This window comes from Lynx canadensis, chromosome C2 (assembly GCF_007474595.2).
Source record: "Lynx canadensis isolate LIC74 chromosome C2, mLynCan4.pri.v2, whole genome shotgun sequence".
In the NCBI taxonomy this organism is placed as follows: domain Eukaryota; kingdom Metazoa; phylum Chordata; class Mammalia; order Carnivora; family Felidae; genus Lynx; species Lynx canadensis.
The window spans coordinates 12,232,338-12,256,317 of NC_044311.2; the positions used below are offsets into that span (position 1 = coordinate 12,232,338).

Below are 23,980 nucleotides of genomic sequence, written 5' to 3' on the forward strand. Positions count from 1 at the left end.
GAGAGAGGGCAGTGCCTCTGCCAGCAGCTGGAAAGGAACTCGGAGAATGGCCTCTCCAAGGACACCTGGCATCTGACACCTTCCCCAAGGAGAGGCCCAACTCAGTGAGTGTGTCGACTGTCCGCTCTGGAGGGTGGAGTCGCTCGGGAGAACCGGAAGAGTCCTGGGTGTGGTTGCTGGGTATACACTGCAATCAGGCATCCCCCCAGCTTCCCTTGGTTCCCTTGAAGCAGGTGCACGGATACAACCACTGAGGAGGGCCCAGCGCTCCGATTCCTTCGGCCTTGGTTTTTAACCACCTGTACTGTGAGACAGGCTTTTGGATGGGTGTGTGTTTAACCCCACTCTGCCGATGAGTTTCCAGAAGTAAAGGGATTTTGATTCTCCCCTCATTCTCCAACAAAGCCTTGCCCTTATTTGTTAATACTGGATTTAGAGTCAGGAGTCATAAATGGTACTACTTTGTTACGGGACATTAAGTGAACGCCTCGACTTCTCTGTGCAAATTCTCCCTTTGTAGAAATCAGTCTGTCTCAACCTGGGTTCCACAACAGAATCATCGGGGGATCTTTTAAAACAATTATCGATGCTCGGACCCTCCACCAGGGCAAATGCATCAGAACTTCAGGCGTTTGGCTCAGGCACTGGGATTATTTTAAAAGCTCCCCGTATGATTCTAATGTGCAGCCGGAAGTAAAAAAAGTAAATACAGCTCAGGAAAGGATTTATTGTGTATGGAGTGAAGAGCTAAACAGGAACAAGCTCAGGGGTTAGAGATAGGGAGCAAGGCAGTCTGCGAGAGAGGAGGGTCCGCCTGCAAATCATGCCTCTCAACTTGGCCTGGCTGCGGGGAAAGTCGCAAACCGCATTATTAACAGAACATTTTTATCAACGTACACGGGTTGGGTCAAACCCAACCCAAGTGATTTTCTTATGTGACTCAAACTCCAGTAATGTTTTGGGATAGGGCAGGGATCGTAAACATAATCGGTCCCAAGGCATTTGGTTGCTGTTGTACAAATTCTCCCTTGGAAGGTCACTTTTATTTATTTTTTGTTTTTCTTTTTTTAATGTTTATTTATTTGTTTTGAGAGAGAGAGAGAGAGAGCATGAGCAGGGGAGAGGGGGAGAGAGGGAATTGTAAGCAGGCTCCACACTGTCAGCACAGAGCCCCACGCCTGGCTTAAACTCACAAACCGTGAGATTGTGATCTGAGCCAAAATCAAGAGTCAGACCCTCAATCAACTGAGTCATCTGAGCCAAATGAGCCAGGCACCCCTGGAAGGTCATTTTAGGTTAATTTTTTAGTAGGGATTTTACATATTCCTATGTTTTTAAAGGGTGGAAATCCTTGGTCAATCACCAAGGGCATGAGTTTGAAGGGAGATCTGTTTGAAGACCTAAGGGGCAGGTTTCCTGAGAAAGCTGAATTTCTAAAGGGCTTTGACTCCACAAGGCAAAATGAATAATGACTTCAAAAAGTCCAACATAAGAAAGTGTTATCTCCTTTCAGATGCACTACCAAAGGAGTTAACAAGATAAATAGCTCCTAGATCAGAGTTCGAGGTTGTGGACAAGTTTTTCCTTCAGATAATCACAAAGCTAAATAGATAGAACACACAAAAAAATAAGTTTTAAGTCAATATAGTCCTACAGCTTAACTTCTCTTCCCTGTCTCTGTGGTATATTTTCTTTCTTATTCCATCTAACAGATATATACTGAGTATTATCTTACCAGATCTGAAGAAGGATCACCTCCGAGATGTTCAAAATTTGAATATTCTTCTAAATACAGTTACACCTGCCTTAACAGGAATCGGTATGCACAAATTACCATTTTTAAAAGGATTATATAATAGGTAGTATTCTAGAAGATCTACCATGAAATCCCTTTTAAACAAGAAGTACATGAAAAGTAACACTGAAATCCATTCTAATTTGAAGAAGATCTGATTCTAATATAAATTCATGAACCCAGTCATTACTTAAGGAAGATCATCTTTTCTAGGAAATTTTCCCAGAGATGGAAAGATCAGAATAATCCTTCGTCCCAAGTCCACTGGAAAAAAAAAAAAAAGAAGAATGGTAGAAAAGAAGAGAAAGAAGCCCATACTATAGTGTGGGAGCTGATTTGATTTGTTTCCTTAACCAAAATTAAGTAAAACGACATCATGACTCAACTTCTCTTTTTATGTTGTGGGGGAAATGACATTTCTAGAACAAACTGCAGGCAAGCAGGAGTGTCCGTTAGCTTTGTGTAGCTCGCAAGCTGAGTGCAGTTTCTGCCAATCAAGGTCATTCTTTACCATATCCTTTGAAAATGTCAGTCGAATAAGTCGGCTTTGCTACTCCTCAAGATAGAAGCTACTGTATACAAAAGTAATTTATTTTTTTCCTTTTATTTATGTATTTATTTATTTAAATAGTTTATTGTCAAGTTGGCTCACATACAGCGTATACAGTGTGCTCTTGGTTTTAGGGTACAAAAGTAATTTAGGATTTCCAGTAATACTGGATGCCTGTGTTTCTTGTGTTCTGCCAGTCAAAACAATCTTGTTCTTCTCCATATCTTTACTCAGACATTCATCTCTAAGAAGTTCTGGGAAAGGAAGCCAAGGACAATACTTGACCTCTATGCCTATATGGTGAAGACACACCCTTCCTGTGTGATTATGGGAAGCATCCCGAAACTCTGAAGACGAGCACAACTACAAGACTGTGGCAAAGCCATAGTCTTTTATAAATGGCGACATGTGCCTACTGGCAATGGTGATATAACCCTCGGGAAGGCAGACCGCATGGTATTTAAGAGAAAAACTGCCCTACAGGAAAAGGAGAACGAGAAAAATAACTCATTATACAGCTCAGCTCTAGGAAGACCGGTGACAAAACCCTCCAAGAAGTGTATCTTGAAGGAGGGTATTCGCTAGTCCCAAATATGGTTTCCAATTTTTGAAGCAAAGAACAAGGCTTCTGAGGTCAATCCTATGATCCCGTCTTCCTCAATTTGGCTACTGAAATATAAAAACATGACAGGACCATAACATTTGTCTCACATTTTCTTAGAAATTAAGCAGCCAGGGGTACGATGACTAAAAGATGGTAAAATGACAAAAACACACACTTGAGATGCTTTACAATGCCTTAGATGGTTTCATCTTTCTGGGCTTCCATTTCCATATTATTGGTAAAACAGGGTAATTATACCCACTCAGAGGGTCGTTTCCAAAATGAAATATGATATCCAGGTGAAACTCTTTTACAGATAATAAAGCACTCTATTAACATAAGGGATTATTTAAAAATTGTTATAACCAGACATGGTCAATATGTTTTCTTCAAAGTTATCGGACTAGACTCTTTTCCCCACTGGTACTCTTTCCCCCATAAGTCTCAGAACTCATAAAGTTATTCAAATCACTGCTCGTTTCTGTTTTCCTGACACTAGTTTTTCATCTGCCTGGACAAGCTGGCAAATGACTATTTTTACGATGTTTGTTGTGCTTTTCATCTTCATTTAACAGCTATTTGAACAACAAAAGACATTTTACGTGTTTCCAAGAGATATGCACCAGGGAGGGCTGTGGGCAGAAATGTTCACTACAATCAGGACGTTCTACCGCAGCCCTGGTCACTGCTGATAAAGGGCACACGAGTGGCTTTCAACCAGCATAATCATCAGCTCCTCACTCTGATCCCTTCATTTTCCCCTAACTTCAAAGACACTTCAATTCAGAGAGCACGAGTGCCAAGGTGGGCTCTATGGTCACTTTGTGTAACAAGGGAAGTAGATTTAAGATCAGGGACACAGGATCAATCAGACATTCAGGGGCTCCCTCTAAATACTCCTTTATTATTATTATTATTATTATTATTATTAACTGACGTATACTCAACATACAATATTGTATTAGTTTCAGGTGTACAACACAGTGATTTGACAATTATATACATTATCAAATGCTCACCATAACTCACTTTCACATACGTTTTATTAAAGTACTGATTGTAATCAAAACAGTACTTTGTATCAGAGCTCACAGTGAAGATTCCCTTCCCAGAACTTAAAGACGAATTACAGAACTCTCTATGAAAAGAGAGAGAGAAGAAGAAAACTGTTTTGATTAGCAGAAGATGACTAACAGAGGCATCTAACATTTAGTCAATTGCTTTTAAGAGGAGTTATACCTTGAGGAGTAACAAAGCCAGTGAGCTCGGAACAGAGTTAACTGTAGCTCCAACAGTTATCCAACAAGTAAATATGAAACTATTAGGAAACTAGATTCCTTCCTTGGCCCTGAAGATAAGTATTTCATTAATAAACTGGTAACAGGAGACGCTCTGAGTTTGACAAAATGCTTTGCACAGTGCTGCATAACCGATTATATAATTGCCACAGACATCCTCACCAACTTCATCGTCAAAATCTTGAAAGATAAAAGGTTTTCAGCAGTTTTGAAAGCTAACCAACATCCATCAAATTAAAACCATTTCCTGTAAGTGCGACGGAATATTAAGACATAAAATTCTTATTTCATCTCCCTTTCTCCCTAGATAGAACAGAAAGGGCATTGCTAGCCACGCCTAATGTTATGAACTCATGGGTAGCTCCAAAATTTCCCTGGAGGAGGGGGGTCTATGGGTGACAATCCAGCTGGAAGAGAGCTAGGGGCCATGTCTACAGCCTTTCCAGAAGGTGCAGCCAGGAGTCATCTTTGCAATATGGGATGTCCTCCCTTGGGCAGGTGGAAGGGTGTTTTCGGACACTCTCCATTGCACTAAGACTCCTTCATTCAACTGTCCCATCCCCAACTATCTCAATGGCAGGAGATAACCCACAATTCATAAAAATGAAAGGCAGGAGTGCAAAAATAAATAAATAAATAAAAACCTGTCCTGAGTCTGATGGTATTATGATTTCCTTTATGACTTTTTCTGGCTTCTATAGTCACAACACGTTGGGCCCTCTACAAAAGATTCACACACAAGAGGATAAATGAACCAAAGGCGGTCTGTGACGGACGGAAAAACAACAGGCTATAACACCCACAGACTATAGCTCCCCCAAGTTCACAGAAGCTAAAGACCAAAGACAGGGGATCCTCCACTGCAAAGAGCAACTTACACGCGTCAGATGGTTTAAAATTTCCCACAAGCCCAAGGTGCCCTCAAGGTGGCAATAAATGACAAGACCACTGATGACACACTTGGTGGTGAAAGGGTAAACAGTCTAGAAAAAAAATACTTAAATTTATATAAAAAAATATCTATAGTTAATATTATAGATCTATCCATCCCATCTTGGATTTATAAGCAGTTTCCCTGGTCTTTAAAAGTAATAAATTCTAAACAGCAACTACCTTTCAGTGAGAATACACACTGAGTGCCAGGAAAAATCAGACAGAAGGTTCTCCCTCAAAGAATTTTCATTCATTCTAATAAGGGGCACATAATACAGCCAAGAGTAGCTTGGCCACCAAAGCCACCTGAGTGTGGAAGCCAGGCCTGTTAGAGAGGCTGCAAAGAGGAGAAAGAAAGGAGATCTGATGGGATAATAAACTGAAAACCCAACAGAGGGAGTGGCATTTGGTCAGGCATTATTTCAGCATGGTGGAGGTGTTGTAGGACATGGGTAGAGAATGGGAAAATGCGGGGGAGCAGAACAGTCAAACATAGAAAATCTAAAAGCAAAAGGCTGTGTGAGGAGACCCAGTCTGAATGGAACCAGGGTCCATAGCATGCTTGAGAGAAGAAGGGGAAATGGGGGAGAGGACTGGCCTCATTCACACACGCAATCATCAAACCCATCCTGTGAGTCTTAGGAACCATCAGTGAGTCTTAGGAACCAGGGATACTGATGCAGCGCCTGACCTCAAACAGAAAGCAAGGGCCATGTAATCAATCCCCGAGATCGACAGAGAAGATCCATGGAAGGCTTTCTAGCAGGGGTCAGCTGTTCAAAATGAAGTCTGGGGAGAAGATTTAACTGATGGCCATGTATATTTATTAAAGAGAAAAGGGACAGAGGGTGTCCATGGGCAGAAACCATGGAGCTTCTTACAGACAGCAGAAGGTAAGAGTTCAGATTTTCATTATGGTAGCATGATTTAGGAGCAAATATGAAAGCAAATGGTTATGCATTTCATGTAATTAGGTTCCTGTTGTAAATAAACATCTGCTTAAGAGATTCGAAGTATTAAGATTTACAGTTATTCTGCTGAATAAGTTGACATTTGATATAAAAGGCAGCAACACGAGATACAAGTTTCAATGGAAAGTTTTTTCAGTTTTTTGTTTATTTTGGTTTTTGCCAAATACAGTTAAATTGTCAAGAAGAAGAAAAAAGTCAGAAGATAAAGCTATTTGAAAAAAATAAGATCAGGAAGAGGTATGAGAATTGGTTGTTGTTGTAACTGCTAGTGACCCAAAATTCTTAAAGATGAAAGTAACCAAGGTGCAAAAAACCTGCCTTATGGTAAATAAAATACAGACACCAATCACAGAAAAAGTCCATGGTGGTGCTTAGAACATCTAAAATAAATGTTGATGGATTCAAGAAAAATTTAGTGAGTTCTCACTCAGCATCAACCAAATAAGTTTCTCAAGGCAAAAGAATTTTTTTTTAATGTTGAAGAGGAAAACCATGTCCCGAAAAACCGGGCATTTATTCATTACTTTACTGGGTACATACTTTATATACAGCACAGTGCTACCCACTTTCAGAAATGCCAAGGTATGATAGCTCTTAATTAAGGCCTACAAATGTCAAGGTAGTCTGTGATTAAAAGCCTAATGAGTAAACGTGATAAATGCCATGAGTTCAGCAGAGAAATTGATCCCTGGGATCTTGGTTGTTGGTCAATGGTAGAGCCACGGAAGACGCTTTGGGTAAACAGGGTGAAACTGACTCAGTAATTGACCTGAAGCGCTGTCAGAGCACTCGCACCTGCTAGCCTCCCAGCATTAGTTACATACGGTTTAAAGGGGGCCTTGTAGCTAGGGAGGACTCAAAACACCCTCCGAAAACCAGGAGCTACTACTCCCCTGGAATCCTTCTCCTCCTCAGTGGCAGAAGCAAGTCTGATCTGATCTCCCAAAATCACTGTAGATCCTTTGACTCCTCTGTGCAAAATGCTTTAATGCTACCGGAGCAGGACTTCTCAAGTACGTACATGAATCACCCCGGGATCTTGTTAAAATGCAGATTCTGGACCACCCGTTGAGTAGCCAGGTATTAGAACATCTTCAGTTGCTGTTATCAGGGGATGATGTAAAAGCAATGTTTTGGTGTCAGAATGCTTGAGCTCAAGATCTGAACCTCAACCTGTATTATAACACATGAAAAGTAGATGTTAAATGAGGTTCGTGAAGGGGTGAGCAACTAGGACAAGCAGGGCTTGCTGGAGGTGATGGAAAACAGAAAATAGCAAAAAAGGAAAAGACTGGTTGGCCTGTGGCTCCTTGCAGTAAATAAACAGGTGATAAGAGGCAATAAAAATTATATGATTAATTATAATAGAAATGATAAGAATAAGAGAGTGCTCAGGATGGGCTGAGACTGTTAGAAAGTATTTTACAACAATAGGATTTAAGGGATTCCACAATGTGACCGTGGGGTCTTTTTTTCCTTTTCACATATTTGAGGTCAAATTTTATCAACATTTTCCCCCAATCCTATGGGTTTTGGGGAACAACATATAAAAGTGAGATGTAGTAATAATAAGATAGTCATTCAAAGGAATAGTTAGAAGATTCCTCTTTTGTGCTAACTGGTGTCTGCAGACACTACAGAAATGCAATTACGGGGCTCATAGCTACTCTTCTGCCTAAAAAAAGCAGTCTGCAATCTGCCAATCTTTAGCAAATTCTGTCTTTTCTGAGACTATGTTAAGAAAAGTGGTAGAGAAATCTTTCAAAGGCAGGAGAAGACTAAATATATTCAGACGAGTTTCCTTTCTCTTCCCCAAAAACCCATAGAAGCTCCTTTAGGACGTTCTTTTCCTAGACACAGCAAAGCATTTCATAATTCTCTTCCTCAGGAAAAGCCTTCCCAGACATTGTAACCAATTCAGGGGAAAGGGGGAATGAGAACGCCATAATTAACCAAAGAGAAATGGTATTACCACCAAAACCAAGTAAGTCTTTTCTTCAGCAAGGAAGAAGTGCTAGGTTCAAGTAAACATGCTATTTAGTCAGGGTGTATGCTCAGGCACCTGTACCAAGAAATTTTCAAAATAACTATGGTTTCTTTTTCTTTTTTCAAGAGTAGTCATCTCCAACAAACTCCAAGTGGATGTTTATCTGTCAGTTCTGACCTGTCATGACTTTTGAGTTTTCTGCTTAGATTAGTTAAGGGTTATGTTTTCTAAGTCAGTTTCAATGATTTCCTCCACTAAGCTACAAAATGAAACATTTCAAAACAGAAAAACACTGGAAATATCATCTAGTCCAATTCTTGCCACTGTATGTAGAAAAAAATTAGACCTAGCGGGGCCGAGGGACTTAGGCAAGTCACCCGGACACCTTGGTTGTCATAACACACTTTAGTCTTCCTCAGCTGTCTCCCAGGCAGAATCTTCACTCAAACTAAGGGTCAGATCTGGGTTTCATTCAAGATCAAGGTTCTGTGATAATTACATATTTACAATTTCTTTTCTGCTTGGCATGGGGCCTCCAAACTAGGGAAATGATGAAGGGTTTAGCTAAGCCTGGAGGTGGGGGGGGGGGGGAGTTTGGGTTTGGTGATGTAACAATGCAGACTTCAGTCTCTGTATGGGGGTGGGGGTGGGGAAGGAGGCACTTCTATTTACTTTTTAGGCCAAAAAGCAAATCCTACCATTAAGCATAGAGTTGGATCTTGTGAAGGTTTTAAATTTCAGGGCATTTTTTAAGGAAAAGAATACAAAAATTAAAAATAGAAATTTAGGTATGAAAGCAAATATTTAGGATTTAAAATGGCATCTTACAAGTTACAAATTTTAAAAAGCTACAAATACCACAAACATGAAATTAAAAAAAAAAGTTTTTATTAACTGACATACCTTTGAAATATTTTTGCTACCTTTTTTGATTGCATATTCTTTGATCACCTCTTCCAATGATATTTTACAATATTCTCTATAGAGATAATAGAAAAATAATTCAGGGGTGCCTGGCTGGCTCAGTTGGTTAAGCATGACCTTTGGCTCAGGTCATGATCTCACGGTTCAGCAGTTTGAGCCCTGCCTCAGGCTCTGTGCTGACAGCTTAGAGCCTGGAGCCTGCTTAGGGTTCTGTGCCTCCCACTCTCTCTACTCCTTCCCTGCTCATGCTTTGTCTCTTTCTCTCTCACACAAATAAACATTAAAAAGAAAGAAAGAAAGAACTCAATCTTTGCTCTAGACCTGTTGATCAGAATTTGTAATTTTTTAAAAAATATTTAAACTTATTTATTTTGAGAGAGAGAGAGAGAGAGAGAGAAAGCAAAAGCAGGGGAGGGACAGAGAGAGAGAGAGAAAGAGAGAGAGAATTCCAAGCAGGCTCTGCACTGTCAGTGCGGAGGCTGACACAGGGCTTGAACTCATGAACCACAAGATCATGACCTGAGCCGAAACCAAGAGTTGGACACTTAACAGACTGAGCCACCCAGGCGCCCCTGTAATTTATTGTTTAATAGCTTGGAAAAAGTTTATTTCAGCTTCATAAGTCATTTTAAGTGATATCCTATAAATATTTGAATTGCCTCTAAATTTGGGAAAACCTCCATCAAGTTTCTTTTATACGTGAGCTGTGATATTTAGGGCACCACCGCAAGATTTCTTAAATATTCTTCAACTTGATGACACTCGCTAACCACATTGCCAGTCCCCCTTCCAGAGCCAGAAATGGGCCTATACCAAGGATAAGCCTTGCAAGTTACATCCCACCTTGGTATACCATATATATTCCCTACATACTTACACATCCTTGAATTCCCCCCAGTCCTTCCAAATAAAGGGCCGGTTTTGCCCCTTGATGACATAAATATTCCACAATGCATCAATGGATGTATAGATTTCATTTTCCTACTGAGGTCACAAGACAGGCATGATGTCTGATTACTTGGCGTATGAATCAAACACTATTTTATTTAGCTAAAGAGATTAAATGGGATAATAAATGAAAAACACTAAAGCATTAGAAAAATATTGGATATAATCATTTTTCTCAGCCTCTATGTCCCCCCCCCCCCCCCGCTACAGTAGAGAAACTACTTACGTCAATTTAGGCAGCCTCGCCTTCGTATAGTATGTAATGTAACAACTGGGAAGCCAGGTGTCTAAACCAAACCATCTTGGTTCCAATCCCAGCATAATCATTTGCTACCCAGGCAGACTTCGCTAAGTTTCCCAAACTCCGGAGGACTTACAATGAGCATTATAAAATCTACCACATAGAGTTGTTTTGAAGGTTAACTAATAGAGGGGCGCCTGGGTGGCTCAGTCGGTCGAGCGTCCCACTTTGGCTCAGGTCAGGACCTCACAGTTTGTGGGTTTGAGCCCCGCATCGGGCTCTGTGCTGACAGCTCAGAGTCTGGAGCTTCTTTCTTCATATTCTGCATCTCCTCTCTCTCTGCTCTTCCCCAACTCGTGCTCTGTCTCTCTCTTCCGCTCTCAAAAATAAATAAACGTTAAAAAATTTGTTTGAAGGTTAACTAATAGAGATGTGATGCTCAGCACGATCCAGGAAGTAGCAAGATCTCAAGAAGCGAGCTACACACATTATTGGGAAACCTGTTCATGAAAATTCCTGAATAAAGCTTCCTGGAGAGAGAGAACTTCCTCACTCACAGGGAGCATGAAGCCCATTGGATATCCCTGTGTAGAAAAGTTTCACAGAGTTTTCGGATGGCCAGTCGTATCCACAAACAGCCGAGTGAGTTTCCTCCCAAGTCAGTGAATTCTCTGTAACGATTTACAGCTTTCTCAGATAAGACTTGCTGTGGCCTATGCTCTAAGTATGTACCAGACTTCATATTCTCCTTCGAAACGTTCCTGTTTGTTCTGCCAACTCCCCGGCTCCCCAACATGCATAGTTTGGGCAATCTATACCTTTGACAGGGTCAGAAGGGCTTCTTCCTTCTTAGCACTGTTCTACTGTTCTTGTTTTCCTTACAGAGGCTTGAGAGGGCCACGGATACTCATGTAAAAACATTTACAGTAGTGGAAGAAAACATCTAGATAAGTCTCACCCTGCCCTAGTGTTCCCAACACATGGAGGAAATGCAACTAGGCATTGGGAAATCTTTAAAAAAAAAAAAAATGTATACGTGAAATAGCACACAGAACAAGTCAAATGAATAGAACTAAAATTTCCTTCAAGAAAATACTATGAGAAACTGAACTGCACACAAAAAAAATACGTTATAATTACAAACAGAGTCAGCTTTTTCATGAATGACCAGTCTCTCCAGGGAAAATATAATACAATCCACAAAAACTAAGTTTGTACCCCACACCTCTGCAAAGGAATGTTCTTGAGGCCAGATGCATCCCCAGCACTGGAAGACCCAGGGCCAGGACAAAAAGAGGCCCACACACCACAGGTCAAAATACTGGAAGTTCTAAATTAAGCTGAGAAACTATTCAGTAAAATAGGTTTTGTCCTACTTCCACTGACAAAATATATCTTCATAACACTTTGCAGGACCAAGTATCATTTGAAAACTCTTGAACTACTCAAATCCCTCCCTAGAACTGGGTGTTTTGGGTAAACACTGTCCGGGGCCTGGCCAACAACATAGCTTCCTCTTTCCACTGCCCCTTCCATCCTACATCAAGAGGGACCTTGTAAGATATGTACAGACACACAAAGCTGTAACACTCCCCTGAACACACCCCATACACACACAGCTGCCCCTTAGCCATCGCTCAGGTGCACAGACCAGTGGCTACATGGGCCCTCACCAAAATGGACCAAAAGGTCCTTGTAGTCTGTCAAAGCTAACAGGGCCATCTGGACAGCGAATTGTGGTTCCCAGGTACCTGAAACGTGATCTAAAAGAGGGAGGAGTTTGGATTCAGAGGCCCAGAGTCTCCTCACCCCATGGACAAGGGGTCTGACTTGAGAAGAATAAAGGTAGTGCCCTCTACAACCAAGGGCAGAGGACCCTTTTGCCCATACACTAGGCCTATATTTTAACTGAGCTGAAATAAACTGGGAGGGGGAGGAGATCTCATCACGAAGGAAGGAAGGAAGGAAGGAAGGAAGGAAGGAAGGAAGGAAGGAAGGAAGGAAGGAAGGAAGGAAGAAAAAGTGGAGGAGGTGAGGAGGCAAGGAGGGAAAGAAGTGGGGGGAGGAGGGGAGGAAGGAGGGAGGGAGGGAAGGAGAGAGGGAAGGAGGGAGGGAGGGGGTGAGCAAGCTGCTTATTTTCAGAGCAGACAGTCTTTCCCACTCACAGCCCCACTAGTCATAGGCACTTAGTCTGCAGCTAAAGCCATCCTAAAGAGCTGTGCTTCAGCCCCATAAACAAAACAAAGATGCTAGGGAACCCATAAGAGCCTAAGCAAGCCATGCTGAGTTGACTACATGTAAGGAGGCAGTTGCTTCCTGCTGAGTGCCAAGACCTAAAAAGCTGATCATAGCAAGTAAAAGGCCGGAACTTATCATGAGGAGAAGAATCTTAACCACCTGCAAGCCTTCAGATTGGGTGGACCTCAACAGTCGAATCTTTCCCCTTTGGTATGCCTGATAAAGTCTGTTCCTTCTGCTCTCACCAACAGTCATTTGCGGCCTGTATGCAGAGGCTGACCCTACGTGCCTGGAATTTGGGCAGAGGCCCCTTCTGCCCACACGCTAGGCCTGGATGGTGCTTGTCCAATCGCCGCCAACAGTCAAACCGTGGGTCACATGAAGGCCTCTGTGATCAGACTAGAAGAGTAGAGTTTCCTTGCAAAGAGACTGCCCTATCTTGATTTTCTGTAGTACAAAGAGAGTCAGGAAGGAGGCAGATCACGTAAGCAGAGCAAATCATGAAATCAGAAGCACTGAACTGATCCTATCAGAGGGTCAGTTTCCCCTGGCTGAAACACGGGGACTCTTCACCCCCTCCCGAACTTCCATCTCAACTTCTGTACTCACAGATACACCACGTAAAAGAGCCAAGCAGAGTGCAAGCGGGGCAAACTTTGAATACACATACACACAAACCTCGAGTGACCTTGAGCAGACTCCATCTTCCCCATTTATAAATAAAGATAGCAGGCTTCTTCTGAAGATTAAATTAGATCAGCCATGTCAAGCAGCCGGCTGCGAGCAGATTTTCAAATGCTGGTTTCCCTTCTCCCCACTTCTCCCTGAGATGAGCTAATGTGCCCGCTCGGCCTTCTAAACCCTCCTGACATGCCAGGCAAGGAAGGAGAATGATCTCGGTGCCCAGGTCAGAAGCAACAGTACACGGGGGGGGGGGGGGGGGGGGGGGGAGACGGGACACAACATTACACGGAAAATAGGTAGCACAAAACACGTGGTGAGTGTTCTTACTGCTAATGCTTCTCTGCTCAGTCACTTCCCCTGAGAATCACGCATTAAATCGGCCAAAGCTGTGAGGACCCAGAGAGCGGAAGGTAACAAGGTAGCGGAGTTATGCTTTTATGTGGAAATTGGCTAAATAATGCCATGCTCTAGCCAGGAAGTAGGTTTCCTCTGCACCCTATTTTAAACTGTTTTGGTGGTTTGCATCAGACCTAAATAACATCCACACAGCTCTGCAGCAGAGAGAGACTGCTCGAGGGCCACTCTGCCCTTAGACCAACTCTGCGTCACTGCTTATAAACCAAAACATAAAACCCTGATGAAAAAAAGAAACTTAAAAGCTATATTTAGACTTCAGCACTTCATTTTTAATGAAAGTCTCCTTTCGACAACCTTCTAGAACAAAAAAAAAGGAGAGAGAATTCAGGATTTACTGGAGAATTTCTTCGGTGGAAACCCTAATGTTTTGGAAGGGCTTAGAATGCCTAATGCTAATTCAAAATGCATAGCTGAAGGGACTGGATGAGAACTTTCCATCATGCCTTGTGAGAAGTTGAAGCCTCTTATTCCGTATCTCACCAGAATAAGAAAACAAGGACATAGGATAAAAACAACCATACTGCCCACTTAGATCAGAGCCAAAACGATTCCTTTCCTTTTTAAATGTTTATTTATTTTTGAGAGAGAGAGACCGAGAAAGCAGGGGAGGGGCAGAGAGAGGGGGGTATAGAGGATCTAAAGTGGGTTCTGTGCTGACAGCAGACAGCCCGATGTGGGGCTTGAACTCATGAACCAAACTCACAAACTCTGACCTCAGCCGACGTCAGAAGCTCAACCAACTGAGCCACCTAGGCATCCCGGAGCCAAAACTATTCTAACCAAAAGTAAGATCTTATCATTCAGACAAACTCCCAATACATAGTGATTGCCGGTTGTTAAAATGCTTGGCCTGGATTGTACCAGCAGCTCAGCTCAACATTTCCTGGGTGCTAAGGTCTTAGCTCAACCTGGGGTTGAGGTTTCTTTAGGCAGATGACATTTGAGCAAAGTGTTGCTGTTGTTTTTTTTAAGTTTATTTATTTTGAGGGGCGGGGGGGAGAGCATGAGCAAGGGGCAGAGAGAAAGGGAGAGAGAATCCCAAGCAGACTCTGTGCCATCAGACAGAGCCCAACACGGGACTTGACCCCACGACCCTGGGATCAGGCCTTGAGCAGAAGCCAAGAGTCAGACAGACGCCTAACTGACTGAGCCACCCAGGTACCTCTACACTTGAGTGCAGTCTTTTTTTTTTTTTTTTTTTTTTTAACGTTTATTTATTTTTGAGATAGAGAGAGAGCATGAACAGGGGAGGGTCAGAGAAAGAGGGAGACACAGAATCTGAAACAGGCTCCAGGCTCCGAGCTGTCAGCACAGAGCCTGACGTGGGGCTCGAACCCACAGACTGGGAGATCATGACCAGAGCCGAAGTCGGACGCTCAACCGACTGAGCCACCCAGGCGCCCCTTGAGTGCAGTCTTAAAGACAAGGGAAAGTTATTCAGGGAGCAGGAGGTGTGAGCAGAGAGCACCTTGAACAAAGACACTAACTAAAAGGGCTAAACTATTCAGGGCGTGTGTATACAGGATGACAGGGGTACACTGGGAAAATGTGACACTTGGTGGGATGCAAAGTCTCAGAATCAAAGGACAACCAGATCATGGAGCATCTTGTGAGGCCTGATTGAGGACTTAATAATAATAATAATGAAAGCTGCTATTTATTGAGCATTTACTATGCTGTGGGCACTGTGTTAAGCACTTCAAAGCTTTATTTCATTTCATCTTTACCATGGCTCCATAATCCCCATTTTACAAATGAGGGAGGGCACTGAGGATGAGAGAGGAAGGTTTCTACATCAGGCGACACAGCCAGTAAGCAGGAGGTGGTTCTGGAACCCAGGAGGCCTCGATTCCAAAGCTTGTATCTCTAAGCCTGTCCTCAAAAGAAAGACTGGATGGGCACATTGGGTCTACCACAATGGCTACAGAGTGCGGAACCAGGGTGGCCCAAGTGGGGACCTACAACATGGCAGGTATAGAAAAGGACAGATCAATGGAAAGAAAAGATGTTCAGAGGGACGGAGAAAAAAAAAAAAAACAAACATTCAACAGGCACTCCTATAAGAGCATTCAACAAGCAAACGGGCTTTTGAAAGAGGGGTCTAGGAAATAAACCACCAGGGTTCATTAACGCCTCCAAGTGCACAGGGTTAAACTATGTGTCCTTGTTTATGGAGGCCTTTCAAAGTCCTTGCACGAGGCCTTTCACACCCTCCCAAACGTTAAGCTCAATGAGAGCAAAGACCAAGTCTCATCTTACTCATTCAGGACAGTGTCCTCAGGTCTGAGCCTGGAGAACATACTCCATAAATACTGAGAAGGCAGAATGAGTACTGGCCACTTTTTACAATGGCCCCAATGAGGTATCATTCTTAATTGGAAAATTAGGGTTAAAAAAATAACGAAAAAATTTTAAAGTAGCATTGATAACTAAGGATTGCTAAATTAAAATGGAAACCATGTGCGGCACACCTGGGTGGCTCAGTCAGTTAAGCGTTCGACTTCGGCCCAGGTCATGATCTCACAGTTCATGGGTTTGAATCCCGTGTTGGGCTCTGTGCGGACGGCTCAGATCCTGGAGCCTGCCTCGGATTCTGTGTCTCCCTCTCTCTCTCTGTCCCTTCCCCGCTCACACTCTGTCTCTCTCTCTCTCTCTCTCTCTCTCTCTCTCTCTCTCTCTCAAGAATAAAGAAACATTTAAAAAAATAAAATGGAAACCTTGTAGCAGTTATGGTAGCCACACAGACTGTAATGAGGACTCATCACCATGGGGTGCTACCTTGATAAAAGGCAATAAATCCAAACTATGATGAGTTTTTTGTATAAACCATAACTGGTGAAAAGTAAGCTGTTATTAAAGGAAGTGGCCTAGGGGTATAAATGTGTTTTCTGAAAAGCAATAGGACCAAAGATCAAATTCCGGGCCTAGCAATCTCTAGCCTCTGACCTTGACAAAGTAAGAACATAACATGATTTTAGGAAAGAAGTTTATCTGTGTGACACTTTTACCAACACTGAGACCGCCACAGAAATCTCGTTAGGTATTTGAAAAGCACAAGTGGCATTTTTCAGATCTGAAGAGTTTTTTGACATGTAAGATTTTCCCCTAAAGAGTATTTGGGGCATTCGGGAAGAGTGGGTCTACGAAACAAACAAACAAACAAACAAAAAAGGATTTAAGAACATTTCTTCGAGAAGTTTGTTCTTACACTGAAATCCTTTGCCCACTTATCAGTCTGCCAAACAGAAGATGGGACTTACTTAGGTGACCTAACAAGACATGGTAAACAATCTCATTTCCTCCCATCTTATCACACATTTAAGATGCTCTGAAAAAGCCTGGACAGTTTACCAGTTATTTTAGAAAAATCCTGAAACCGTTTACTTACATGGAAAATTAAAATGCAAGTGGAAGGTAGGTTTCTTGTTTTCATTATAGCTACCTTCAACCTTCAACTATCCTTGAAAGTTTAATTTCAAATGAATCCAAATTCAAAGTGATTCCTTAGTTCAAATTCGGAAACTTTAATTCCATCAAAATATGAAACCTGTGGGTTTTGCAAAACTGTTCAAAAGCCCGAATGAAAAGCCACTAGGCTCTTAAGCTAATTGTTTAAAAATGTGTATACAGATGAAATGAAACGGACTCATGAAGTACTGAGTCTGGAATTTGAAAATTCATAAATCTTATCCTCGTAAACAAAACCTAACGAAATCAGGGCCTGCTGATTTCCTTCTTTCGTAATCTGAAACGAAGAGTTTTAATGACTTTTAACGTACTCTGAAAATGAAGGGTGCTGTTTCAAATCTTTACTAGCAAAATACAGTTCAGTTTTTAAGTGTCTGGAATATAATCAGAGACAGTTGAACATTGTGGTGCTGCAACGTAGGAAAACATCCAAGAATGAAATACTAGGATCTTATTAAACTCAAATGCGCGTCAGGACGTTATGTTTACAACAGTTCTTCTGCCTTATTCCACTGAAAACTCCCATCTCCATGCCACGTTCCATATGAAGCATCATTTTAAAAAGTTCTCAGCCCACTTCAAATCCTCTGAAAGGTACCATGTAGAACCCGGTGCTTCTCTCTTCTGGACAAACATAAAGGTCAAGTCTGCCTGTGGCCCCTTGGGAAAAACAAGCAAGTACCTGAAGGTGATGTGGCCTGTGAGATCCTCTACACTTCGTCCCAAATCTACCTACACAAGGCATCTCCAAATCACGAAGGGGAAAGGCAGCGACAAGCGCTACCAATGAAAGGGATGTAAAACTATCCCAATGTAACCATTTTACAGATGAAGGAACTGAGGCCTTGAAAGGTCCAAATACTCAGTTCACCTTGACCCCAGCTGCAGACACTCAGTTGTCGGAATCACAGCTGCAAAAACTTTAACTTTTAAGGTCCCGGGGGTTCCGCACTTTCCGCAGCAAGTCAGTTAAGAACTCAATTCCTGCATTTTTCACCTTCAGAAACCTCTAGGAAGCGTACGGACGGTCAGGAATCGAACCTTTCCAGAACCCATCAACTCAGGGAAGGCAGGGCTGTCTCGCTCCAGGCCCCATCTCCAGCACCCAGCACCTAGTAGGCACTGAGTTCCTAATTCTCCGCCTTCCACCTGACCATCCCTGCTCCCCTCCCCGTCCACGCCCAGCCATCGGCGGGGCCAGAGAGCTTTCCTTGGGAAACTGTTTCTTTCCTTGAAACTTGCAGACAGTGACTGCGGGCCGAGAAGCCGGCCTGGGGCGACGTGCGGCGCCTCCCCCGAGCGAAGGCTGGACTCGCTGGCCACTGAGGGGGGTGGCTCGGCCATACCCGGGTGGGCGCGCGGCTTCGGCCCGGGCCGCGGCGACCCCAGGTGCGCCAGCTGCTCTAGCTGCTCGGCGGCCTCGGCTCCGGGCCGCGCGGCTCCCCTGCCTCCTTCGGATGCCCAAGCAACTTCTCAAACTTCCCTTTCCGGGGGTGGGGGCGCGCCTCGGACGCGGCCGGCGCAACGCCTTTCCTGCCCGCACAAAGGGGGCCCGACGTGCCCCGCGCCCCCTTCCCCTCGAACTTTCCTCCTCTTCTGAAAGAGAAACGCACACCCCGGCGCCCCTCTGGGAGCCGGGCTGCGTGGGTGCCGCCGAGGGAACTTTCCCGTTTCCGCCCGAGCGCCGGGCGCCCGGGGCCGCCTGTCAAGCGCAGCGGGGACCCCCGGCGCCCCGCCGAGCCCGCCTGGGGCGGGGGGGGGGCACTCACCGGACTTCAGAACGTGCGGCGGGATCGTGCTGGCGATGCGCGTCCACAGGACGATGTGCAGCGGCCACAGGCCCCGGAGCAGCCCCCGACCCATGGCAGCCCCCGCCGCTCGTCATAGACCGAGCCCGGAGCGCAGCGGACGGCGCCTCCCGGAGCCCCGGCTGCGCCCCCGCGCCGCGCCCTCTCGGGACCCTGCGCCGGCCGGCCGGGCAGATGCGCGGGCCAGATGCGGCGCCGCTCGCCAGCCGGGAGGGGGCCTGGAGGCCGGCGGGGCGCGGGGAGGCCCCCGGCGGCCGAGGGGAGCTGCGCAGGAGGCCGGCTCCTGCCCCCGGCGAGTGCGCGCGCGGGGGTGTCGTCGGTCGGTGCGCGCGAGTGACTCACTCAACTTCGCCCGGGCGCCGCGGGGGAAACAGGAAACTCCTCGCCAACAGCTGGGCAGGACCTCTCGCCGCCCGAGAGCCTTCTCCCTCCGCTCGGCTTTCAGCCCTCGCTCTCTCTCCTGCCTGCCAATCACGTCCCTGAGACCGGCCCCTCCGAGGGCTTTGGCAAACTTTCAGCTGCCCCCGCCGCCCTCAGGAGTTGCTGGCTCCGAGCATTTGCCCCCCCGCGTGACTAAGGGCACGCGTCTCAGAAAGTAGCCGAGCACAGCGAGTCTGCACGCTTTGCACGAGCTCCCGCACCAAGCATCCTCCCCCTCCGCACACCCCCTTTGCATTGTTCCCGGGTGCCCCGGAATCGTGTGTTCAGCCCCCCAAGTGCGGCCCCCGCGAGCGGATGCCGAAATCTGAGGCGTGAGCGCAGTTTTGTTTCAAATAAAATAGCAAGCAGTGCCTCGAGAAACTTTTGTTTCGTTGTGAAATGTTTTCCTTACTGTAGGTCCGAGTCCGGAAGTTTTTTTTTTTTTTTTCCCTTCCCCCCCCCTTTTTTTTCCCTCAAGCTTTAATGTGCGTGTTAACCAAATGAGTATCTTGCTAACATGTAAAATTTCTGATCCAGGACCCCCAAGCTGCAGCGTTTCCGAGGAGCTCTGGGGTGCTGCCTCCCGTTTTGAACTGCCCCTTCCCGGGGGGTGGGGGTGGGGGCGCTTCAGTGAGTGTGAAGGAGCAGCCACCACAGAGGGATAGTGGTGGGACATTTCATGTGCAGAATGGACGGAGTATGGCAGTAAATGTTAATATCACAGTGGCCCAGGAGTGAGAGAAGTGCCAGGGTTTGCACTCCCATACTGCCCGTGAAGGGAGAATCCTTAGCGCCTCTGCAAAAGGGAAAGCTGGGGCAACTTGAACCCTCCCTTCTTGCTAGGGTGACCAGGTTTGCCCGAAAAGATCCATGTGCACACCTGTTTTGAAGTTCGATCATTCAAGGAGCCCCTTTTCCTTTCCCAAGCGTCTTGGTTGGGTAGGGAATTATATGCTCATCCCAGTTCCAACCGTGTACGGTTCTCTGGTCAGGAGATCTTCCAGCAGGTTACACAATGAACTTATTTTCTTTATCTGAGAGAAACATTTGCAGAGGCAGGTGGCCAGGTTCGTTGGGAATAAAAGCAAATAGCTCTCCCAGGAAACCCAACGCCGGAAAACCTCCCTGTCAATCTAAGAGTTCATTTGCCTGATCCTGAAGCCATCAGCCTTGTCACCATTGTTCCACCCAACACGGAAGCGGCCTCTGAATGTCTCTTAGGAAAAGGCCACTTCCCAGCCCTCTTGTGTTCTGGATGCTGGAAGTGCAGGGAAACCAGGAGGGGCTGGGCATCTTCTTGCTCAACCACAGCCTCGCCAAAGCTGGTGCCTCTTGAGCCACCAAGGAAAGTGGAGTTCAAAATCTGCTTCTTGCCATTTTCTCCACTGCCAACCCTTGGGCGGGAGTCTCCCAACCACCCATCCCCAGTCCTGGCCATTCTGGACACCCACTTTCTCAAATCAGAGCTAACGTCCATTTTTCAAAGTGCAAACCTAATTATCCCAGTCCTCTGATTAAATGCATTCAGTGGCTTCCCACTGCTCTTGAGAGAGGGTAGAAATTGGATCCTTCAATTCCCTTCCTCTCCTGCTGAGAGCCTTCTCCAAATTCCCTAGAGCATGTCCACTACTCCTCTTGTACAGAGCCACCCCTAGGGCCCCCTTCCTTCTCTCTGTTCTTCCTTTCTTCTTCACCCAGCCAATTCCTCGTCTTCTTGGTAAATCCCAACTTCCTTGATGGACACGATTTCCCTAACCTCTCTGAATAGACTTTTTATTATATGTTCTCTTGGCACCCTTATGCTTCTCATTTTTAACACTTACTACAGGTATCGTTGTGTCATTATCGGTGTCGCTCTTTCACTTCTATTCCTCTCCCCAGCTCAAGTCCAAATTTTTTGAGGACAGGGATTAAATTTTTCCCTCTGCTCACCATTGTGAGCTTAGTTCCTAGCATGTAACAGGTGTTTAAGAAATAGCTGTTGGATAAACGAAAGAATGCGTTAATAAAGATTTAGAAGAAAATTGGACTTCAGTGCCCTATTCCACAACTCTGGAGAAGGCATTCTATTACCTAATAAATTGAGATGTAAACAGGCTAGTTTTTAGCTACAGGTGATGTCACTATTACTTCCTTTTCTTTAAAAAGGAGAAGTGTGTGGGTATTTTCTTTCTTCTTTTTTTTTCTAAATTTGCCCAAGTTCCTCTGGACAGCTGACATATACTTCCTTACTCCTCCAGACATACTGAGAAGCAAATAAATGCCCAGGTGATCCCAAAGGCTTTTTTTTCCCCCATATTTAATGCAAAGACAGATGTTTTAGATTGTCAGAGGCCAGGTTTAAGATACTCAGTTCCGTGGCAGAGAATTTAACTGGAGGGCCTTTGCCATCATGTGTTAGTAATGTTGACTTTAATGTTGTTTGCCTTTAACATTTCTGATTTAATCCCCAATCTCCTGTGAAATTGAGAGTCTGAATTCAGCGTTGCCAAATGCAAACTCATCCTTTAGAAACCATCAGCCCGATGAAATCAGAGGCCTGTAAACTCACACATACTGCAATTTGGCAATCTTAAAAATTTGTCAGTTTGACCTTCCTTTTGGGATTCTCGCCGTAAAAGAAGTCTGATACTCTCAGTTAAAACATTGCTTTCACACAGAGTTTTATATTTGACTCAATATAATTTTCAGTTAATAGACATATGCAAAACTTGGGGCCATTTGCAGATAGAAGCAAAAATTAAAACCCCAACTCCTCGGGACTTAAAAAACAAAGAGTAATTTTTAGGCCCTTACCAATTTGAAAAACAATAAAAACCAAGTTGAACCAAAGTTAAACGGCTTGAGTGTCTTCACATTTCCAGTTTTACAACCTCTGAGCGCGCGTGCGCACACACACACACACACACACACACACACACACAATTGCACTGAATCAAAATGGTTAACTTAAGCCCTGCATTTTCCAGTTGTGATAAGCCAGAACTTTCCACTCCCCTCGACTTTTTGACACGCAGCTGCTGAGGTTACTGGCAACCAAAGCAGTTGACAGAAGACTGCTCCTCATAGAAATCAATCATATTCTGCATTCTCAGCTCTTATCTCTTGACCAATTCTCCTTCTATTGTGAAACAGGCCAATGAACATTGAGACAATACTGAATGTGTGAGAACCACCCACCCCTTTCAGAATCTTACGTGATGTTAGCTCCTCCAGGAAATATTTTGTGATTCCTCCAGCTTCAAATGATCTCTCCTCTCCCAGAGGGAACCCAAGGAGCATTTCGTTTATTTGACCTATTTTGTAATGTTTATCCCATTCTGACACGGAGTGTGTTATAATTATTCATTATTTTTTTTGGAATCCTACCCCCCCACACACACACATACTTGTAAAACCCTTGGAAACATAGATTATTCATTTTTCAAATTTGAACCACACTTTGCGCCCTACAGTACTCCATGTATGTTTCCTGTCTTCGATAAAGGGAAAAAATGAGAATATCTGTTTTTCTCATCTATCGCCTTGTTTGCAGTTCTCTACAGATATTTATAAAACTATTATACCACATGTTTAGAGAAAGCAGGAATTGTTTCTTTTGGAGAAAACATAGTTGTGTTTTAAATTGCAAAAATAATGTATATTCACTTTAGGTGGAAAAAAACCTAAAATAGAGATAAGCCAAAGGCAGAAATCAATAAAAAGATCCTTCACTCTATCACCCAAATATAATCACTTGTTAACATTTGGGAGCACGTCCTTGCAGTACTGATCTGAGTTTCACTTTACGGGTGAAGAAACTGAGGATTATAGAGATTAGAGAGTTGGCAAAGTTCACGTAGCTAGTAAGGGACAGAGCCCAGGTTTACACTGACGCCTGTCTAGCTCCAGAGTCTACACTCTAGAATAAGTTGATCAAGTGGTCGATCCTAACCACCTGACCAGCCTGATCATCACACTATTTTGGGTGACTATGGGCTGGTGAGAGCCCACCCTCTCCTATCACTACTTCCTCCCTCACTCATTGGTCAGCCCATGGCAGTCACCTCTCCGTTGGAAAGTACTTTTGCTTAGCTCACATCTTGTCTTTAACTTGTGCCACGGATGGGCGTATTCCAATCAGGGGCTTACCTGGCTTCTTGCTGTATTACCTTGGATAGCAGGAGCCTGCTCGCCTCTCTCCCTTGGCATTCTCTCTCCTTTGACTTCAGTGTTGCTCTTCCATTCCTATGTTATGGACTAAATAATATCCTCCCCAATTCATACGTTGAAACCCTAACCTACAATATGACTAAATTTGATGATAGGAGCTTTGAAGAGATAATTAACATTGAAAGAGCTCATGAGGTTAGGGTCCGAACCCCATGCGATTGATATCGTCATAAGAAGAGTTGCCAGGGAGGCAGAAGTGCACACACAGAGAAAACGCCAGTGAAGACACCGTGGAAGACAGTCGGTCACCTGCAAGCCCAGAACAGAGGTCTCAGGAGAAACCGAACCACCAACGCCTTGACCTTGGACCTCCAGCCTCTGGAAGTGTGAGAAGTAGATTTCTGCTGTTCAAGCCGCCCAGTCTATGGTATTTTGTTATGGGAGTGCTAGCAGATTAGTGCGCCCAATTTCCTGCTGTTCCTTCTCAATATCTTGACAGGTTTGTTTTCCTCCGCTCATTGGTCCCATGCTAGTGCTTACCA

At 44.4% G+C, this 23,980-nt stretch overlaps 1 protein-coding gene and 1 long non-coding RNA gene across 2 annotated transcripts in view; both read right to left on the minus strand.

Annotated features, from left to right (window-relative positions):
• The window catches only part of TGFBR2 (transforming growth factor beta receptor 2), an 89,733-nt gene extending 70,720 nt beyond the window's left edge, over positions 1-19,013 (minus strand). The window contains 1 exon segment of the mRNA XM_030330092.1: positions 18,828-19,013. Within this exon segment, the coding sequence (XP_030185952.1) occupies positions 18,828-18,921 (94 nt within the window). The 5' untranslated portion in view covers positions 18,922-19,013.
• LOC115523840 lies at positions 1,216-10,504 on the minus strand. The gene is made up of 3 exons (XR_004344078.1): positions 10,237-10,504; positions 9,940-10,112; positions 1,216-9,117 (listed from the first exon to the last, which is right to left on the minus strand). It is a non-coding gene; the product is annotated as an uncharacterized LOC115523840 (long non-coding RNA).
• Positions 19,014-23,980: the final 4,967 nt, after the last annotated feature.